The 6839-nt window shown below is 44.1% G+C and overlaps 1 protein-coding gene across 1 annotated transcript; it reads right to left on the reverse strand.

Annotated features, from left to right (window-relative positions):
• Window positions 1-1316: 1316 nt before the first annotated feature.
• Window positions 1317-4523, reverse strand: SRP14 (signal recognition particle 14). Its single transcript, XM_059181139.1, has 5 exons — window positions 4421-4523; window positions 4211-4283; window positions 3580-3692; window positions 2148-2180; window positions 1317-1708 (listed from the first exon to the last, which is right to left on the reverse strand). Exons 1-5 carry the CDS (start codon window positions 4442-4444, stop codon window positions 1619-1621), a joined length of 333 nt encoding a protein of 110 aa, XP_059037122.1. The 5' UTR covers window positions 4445-4523; the 3' UTR covers window positions 1317-1618.
• Window positions 4524-6839: the final 2316 nt, after the last annotated feature.

The raw sequence follows: 6839 nt of genomic DNA on the forward strand, positions 1-6839 counted from the left end.
TTTTTAAAGATTTTATTTATTTTTATGGCGACAGAGATCACAAGCACGCAGAGAGGCAGGCAGAGAGAGAGGAGGAAGCAAGCTCCCCACTGAGCAGAGAGCCCAATTCGGGGCTGATCCCAGGACGCTGGGATCGTGACATGGGCTGAAGGCAGAGGCTTTAACCTACTGAGCCACCCAGGTGCCCCAGCCATATTTTTATACTCCCATGCAGAATTTAAGAAACAAAACAGACCAAAAAGAAAAAGAAAAGAAAAACCAAAGAGACTTAACTATATGAACAAACTGATGGTTACCAGAGGAGAGGTTGGTGGGGAGATGGGTGAAATAGTTGAAGGGGATTAAAAATTCACTTATCCTGATGAGCACTGATAGAATTGCTGAATCACTATGTTGTACACCTAAAATTACTGTAACACTGTATGTTAACTATACTGGCATTTAAAAAAATGTATCATTTGGAAGCAGGATACCGGCACTTAAAAAAAATTTCAATAACCCATTTTGCAAACCTGCTCTCTTGAAAAAAGTAATATTCTTTTCCCCCCCCCACAAAAAAAAAATACCCAAATCAAAGGGCTTATCAGCACCACAATCTAACCAATTGAGCTAAGGGGGGGGGGGCTTTTAATCAAAGGGCTTAAAGAAATGCAGTATTATATTTAACTTGGAATCATTATTTCTGCTGATTCTGTAATGGGCTTATCCTTAAGGTGATTAAGCAAAGTCTCACTTGGCTACGTGACTCATTCAAATCTGCAAAAGAAACGATGTTAAATTACACAGCTAGTTGGGAAGAATACAACTTTTTATAAAAGTGTGGGTTGTTTTTTTTTAAAGATTTTATTTGAGGGGCACCTGAGTGGTTCAGTCGGCTAAGCATCTGCCTTTGGCTCAGGTCATGATCCTGGGGTCCTGGGATCGAGCCCCACATCAGGATCCCTCTCCTCCCTGCTTGTGCTCTCTCAAATAAATAAAATCTTAAAAAAAAAAAATTTTATTTGAGAGACAGAGTGCATGAGTTGGGGAGAGGGCTACGGGGAGAGGGAGAGGCACAGAATATCAAGCAGATTCTGCACTAAGTGCAGAGCCCACCATGGGGCTCAATCTCACAAGCCTGAGATCACAACCTGAGCTGAAACCAAGAGTCTGACACTTAACTAACTAAGCCACCCATGCACCCTAAACTGTCAGGTTTTAATACCAATAACCTAGAACATAGGGTAAAGGCTATTCATAATCCTAACACTCCAGAATGAGTAATTATTACCAGAAACTATTCACAGAGGGTAGGAAAAGTAATAAATAACAAATGGTCAGTGCAGATAAATACAGGTTTAATGATCCATTGTTCTTCACACAGATGGCTACAGAGACTTTATAATCCCAGGATACACAACCATACAACAAAGACCAATCAGCCAATTCTCAAATAAACTCGGCTTCTTACAACTATCCTATAAACACTGCAGCCTTTCTTCCATCCAAAATGACACTCATCTCACATGAAAAGTTATTATGGGGGAACCAGAAACCTAGATTTGTGGCCAAAAGTAAAAACCAAAGAAAAAATAGTAATTCGGTGGTTAGTTGGTGAAAGATGGATATCTGGTGCCCTTCACTGTGCTGCTTTGCTCTTCTTACTCTTGCTCTTTTTGTCCCTCTTCTTCAGCCCATCCATGTTAGCTCTCAATAGATTTGAGTAAGCCTAAAAGACACACAGCACGAACTTAGTGGGAAGAATTGTAAATTGTGGAGCGGCCGCCCCATTTCCATAATAAGTTTAGAGTAGTCAATATCACAAAGCCTACCAACCTGATAAAGCATATAATACGATGGAACGATTGTATCCTATGCATAATGGTGTAAAAGGAAAACAAACTCACATTACAGCGGCTTCTGACATTCTTCAACCAAAAAGGGAAAACTATAGGCAACTTCTTGTTTAACTATACTGTAGGAAGAATGTACCTGAAGCCGAATGCAAAATCTACCTTAAAATACCAGTGTTGAAAGTAAAACTCGGACCCTGGCAGCTTTTACTCAATGTATCAGCAAAACATAAGAAATACCATACTTAACCCAGTGTTCAATTTTGTGCTCACTCTTACTTGAGAAAGGGCATATAAGGAACACCAGAAACTCACCATCTGAAACTTGTTCACTTCTTTGGAGCTCACCTGGAAAAGGGAAAGAAAAGAAAGGTGCACCCCTATTACGCATATAGGAATCCTCTGTCTCACCCCAGGAATAACTCAAAAGCCTCATTAAACATCATAATCTTTAAAATATATCTTTCCAACTTTAGGGATCATAATATACTAACAGCTATTCTTCTACTCCACTTTACTTGGAGGAAGAAGCAGAGCAACTCAGCACTTTTTTCCACATGAGAATTGTACCAAGAAGGGAAAGAGGCAGAAAGGGGCTCCTAAAGCTAAGTTTCTCACCTCTGCAGTTTTTTGACACACATGGCACTTTTCTTCCTGGATTCCAGAGATTTCAGAAAACTTCATTTTAATCTTTTGTGCAAGATACATTTAAACTACTCCCACCCCATTTTATTTGAAACCCACCTTCTATTAATTCAAGCCTATTTAAGCAAAATGCAAGCCACCACAAGAGAAATTCTACTTCTGAAGATTCCTAAGGTTTCCACATTTCATGATACCCAAGTTCGTTTTTTAAAAACCACATAAATTTGGGGTGCCTGGGTGGCTCAGTCAGTTAAGCACCTGCCTTTGGCTCAGGTCATGATCCCTGGGCCCTGGGGATTGGCCCTGCGTCGGGCTCCCTGCTCAGTGGGTACCCTCGTTCCCCTGCTACTCTGCCTACTTGTATTCTCTCTCTGTCAAAAAAAAAAAAAAAAAAAAAAAAAATCTTTAAAAAAAAAAATAAATAAAACCACCTAAGTTTGCTTTATTTTAAAAGTCCTCTCAAGATAACTGGCAAAGGGAGACTTATCAACTAATTACGGTCTACATTCTCATGAATGTCCTGTGCTGATGTGATTGAAGAGCAGTCTGGTTCTGCCCCAGAAAAGTAAAGAAGTATTCACTCAGAATCCAGAAAGTCTATTGCTTTGCCACATTCAACCTCCACCTTGAAAGAGACCACTAGGGCCATTGACTAAATCCATATGCTCTCTGTTAGTAGCAAGCCTAACATACAGCTACATGTTTGCTGTTGTCAACCACAAATTCAAGCCAATTATCAGCTTACAAGTAAAATCATCTGGTACCAAGAAACTGTTCATTGAAGGCCCAATACAGTTAAGAGAATTAGGAATCAACTATTTATGCCAAATGCTCCTTACAATGCCACTGTGTATAAGGATCAATATGTTCATTTTATTTCCACAAAAACTTCAGTAGAACCAAAGAGTATTTGACTTCAATTTAATTTTGCTTTAATTTCCTACTACTGGGGTCACAAAAGGTGGCCCTGATCCTGAAACATGTGGGGAGCTACACTAGCCTTTATTCAAAGCAAAAGCAAAAACCTGGTTCAGATATGCCTATCCTAAGTTCAGTTCAAGTCTTCTAACTTCAAAATTGTACTGTCAGGACTCCAACTCACCACAGTGCTGATCTTCTTTTTCCCATCAGTAGCTCTTAACAGACACTTGTTGTCTGAGGGCTCAAAGCCCTCTACAGAACCCTTCCTTGGAATGGGTTTAGTTCGACCATCATCTGCATGAAAAACACATCCTGATGAACACAGCCACTAAACGCTAACAGGTAGACAGGATGTTAATAAGTAGTAGATAAAACCTAAAATTCATCTCCACTGCTCTAGATCTGTTAACTACATCACACTTGGCCAAACCTTGGGAAACTACTTGTTATTTCAATGACGGGAACATCGTAACTGCAAAGCAGAAGATAGCTCATTAATGGCGTGGGTTTGGGACCCTTGACATCCCCCCCCTCAAAAAGTCCCCTCTGACTGGAGCACACTGTAACCAGAATCAGCCTGGGTGGCTACATGCTGGGGGTCGACAAGCACCACAATCCCTAATGCTCCGGTTACCCAGCCCTGAATGCGCCCAGTACAGGAGGAGGAAGGTTGGGGAAGGCGGGGAAGCGCCTCAGACAGACTCCACCCTCGGCTCCCGACACTGGGCACCCTGGGACACCGGGCACCCCGGCCGAGGCCTCGCTCGGCCTCCCAAATTCCTTCTGGCCTTCCCGCGTCGACAGCTGCTTACACTTCTTCAGGGTGATGAACACGCTGCCCGACAACCGGCACTTCTGAAACAGTCTGGTCAGCTCCGTCAGGAACTGGAACACAAGCCGGGACCCGTTAGGCAGTCCCAAATCCTCGCCCCGTCAAGTCCCAGTCCCTCCCACAGCAGGCGGCAGAGGTCCCCAGCTAAGCCCCAAACATCCGTCCCTCAGCCGGCCCGCTCCGGCTCTACCTGCTCGCTCTCCAGGAGCACCATCCCGGCGTCGCTAGCTCCCCGCCGTCAGCATAAGGCCCAAGCAATTGGAGCCGGAAGCTCCGCCCAAAGTGGGCGGGACTTCCGGTGTTAGATTGACACTCTCTTCCACCAGTCCCTACCTCCACCCTCTCCTCTCCCTCCTCCAACGCCTGCGCTCTGGGACGCCCCCGCCTCCCACACAGACTACCCAGCTGTAGGGCCCTCGAGCCGCCAGATATTTCAACAACTTAGAAGTTGTTTCACGCGGGTCAGTGTCAGGGAGCGAGAGGGCGCGAAAGAGGGCTTTGATGGAGACCTGTGGTATATTCCGCTGCATGTTGGGCAAATTACCTAACAGCGCAGTGCTCCCATTTCCTCAGCCTGTGATAACGGTATCCGATGCAGAGTATGGTTGTAAAGAGAAAATGAATTTAACACCTGGAATAGTGCCTGGCACACAGAAGGTACTCCATAAGCATCAACTGTCTTTGTTATTGTTGTTTCCATTTTCATGTCATCATTATACAAAGTTCCCATGGCGGTTCTTTGAACTATCTCCTCTGACCAGGCCAGGTCTCCTAAATAAAGGGTGACCCCCAGCTCTAGCAATAGGAACTGGAGCCCGGTCGCTTCACCTCTGCATTCAGGCAGGAGACCTGCATTCCAGGCCCTGCTCTGCCAGTAGCCATCGTGAACCGCTAACCGTAAACCCTAGGACCCCTGGAAAGTCAAGCATTAAGCGTGCAAGGGGTTTTTACTGAGGGTCTCTTGGCCTAAGCCAGACACTGTTGTAGAGACCGGATACAGCAGGCTAAGCGAAGTTCCTGGTTTCCTGGAACTTGGGTTAGAGAAATGGGCAGGAAATAATGATAGCTTCAGATAATGATGAACGCTGTGAAGACAACTGGGTGATACAAATGAGAGAGAGAGGTTGCAGTCTGGGAAGGTCTCTTAGAGGAGAACTTGGAGCCAAAAGCTAAAGGGACCAGCCATTCAAAGATTTGGGGATGGAGTTTCGGACACAGGAAATGCCTAGAACAAAGGCCCCAAAGGGGAAACAAGTTGCTCTGGGTCCACAAGGAGGAGTGAAGGACTGTGGAGAGGTTGGAGAGGTAGCGGATATCCAGCTCATCTGAAGGGCACGTGGGTAGGGTAAGTAAGAGAAGCTTCTTGTTACGGAAGTTTTAAAGAGGACAGTGACAATCTAATTTACATTTTAAAAGTGCCCCTCCCCCCCAATCTGTGGTGTGGAGAATGCACTGTAGAATGACAAAGCAGGAAATGGGGAAACCAATTAGAGGGTTGTATACCTATTGCTAATCACCACAAACTTAATGGCTTAAAACAGCATGCATTTGTCCTTTTGTATGTCTGGAAGTCAGAAATCTAAAATCAATGTGTCTGCAGGTTTTCACTGTGTCTGAAAGCTTCCGAGTAAAAATCTGTTTCATTGTCCTAGAAGAAGCCACTTTCATTCATTTGTTTTTGGCCCCTTCTTTCCATCATTACAACCTCTTCTAGTCCATCTCCTACTACTGTGATTCTACTGCCTCCCTCTTATAGGGACCTTGTGATTACACTGGGGCTAGATGATTTCCCCATCTCGAGATCCTTAATTTTATCATAACTGCAAATTCCTCTCTCTCTTTTTTTTTTTTAAGATTTTATTTATTTCTTTGACAGGGCAAGAGAGCACAAGCAGGGGGAGTAGAAGAGGGGGGAGGGAGAGGGAGAAGCAGGGAGCCAGCCCTAGGGATGATCCTTGGATCTGCTCAGATCATGTGCAGAGCCAAAGGCAGATGCATTACTGACTGAGCTACCCAGGCGCCCCTGCAAATTCCTTTAAACATGTAAGGCAGCATATTCATAGATTCCCTGTATTGATACATAGACACCTTGGCTGGGTGGGAGGGGCTACCACAGAGGTTACTGCAGAAGTCCAGGTGCTAGCACCTTTGCAATCAGAATAGGGTGTACTTTGATGTAGCATCAAGAGGACTCATGCAAAATTGGATGTGAACATTAAAAGGAAAAAAAAAAAATCGGGAATGACTCAAAGGTTTTTGATTTGAACCACTGGGTGGATGGTCGTGCCATCTAAGATAGGAAAGACCTGGGAAGTAAAAAGCTTTGGAAGAAGACTAAAAATTTTGTTTTCGTCATGTAATATCTGAAATGCATGTTACATATTCTTTTAGGATTCCCAGACCCAATTCCAGTGTCAATAGGGCAATGGAAGGTTGCCACATACACAACACCAAGAAATTCTGACACTACCCAAAGATAGTATCAGAATCCACAGGTTACGGCTTTAGTCATGTAAGACTGCCCCCTGACCTCCCACTTCCAGTGCTAATCACTAGCCCAAAGGTTCCAACGATCTCCATCTTAGATTGGATTAATTTGCTATAGCAGG

Source organism: Mustela lutreola, chromosome 7, assembly GCF_030435805.1.
Source record: "Mustela lutreola isolate mMusLut2 chromosome 7, mMusLut2.pri, whole genome shotgun sequence".
NCBI lineage: Eukaryota > Metazoa > Chordata > Mammalia > Carnivora > Mustelidae > Mustela > Mustela lutreola.

Excerpts from the sequence above, each read along its gene's own strand:
- SRP14 (XM_059181139.1), bottom strand. The coding sequence starts at position 4,444 with ATGGTGCTCCTGGAGAGCGAGCAG. Across the intron at positions 4,284-4,420 it reads TGCTCCTGGAGAGCGAGCAG|TTCCTGACGGAGCTGACCAG; the intron begins GTAGAGCCGGAG and ends CTTGTGTTCCAG. Across the intron at positions 2,181-3,579 it reads AAAAGAAGATCAGCACTGTG|GTGAGCTCCAAAGAAGTGAA; the intron begins GTGAGTTGGAGT and ends TCCCTTTTCCAG.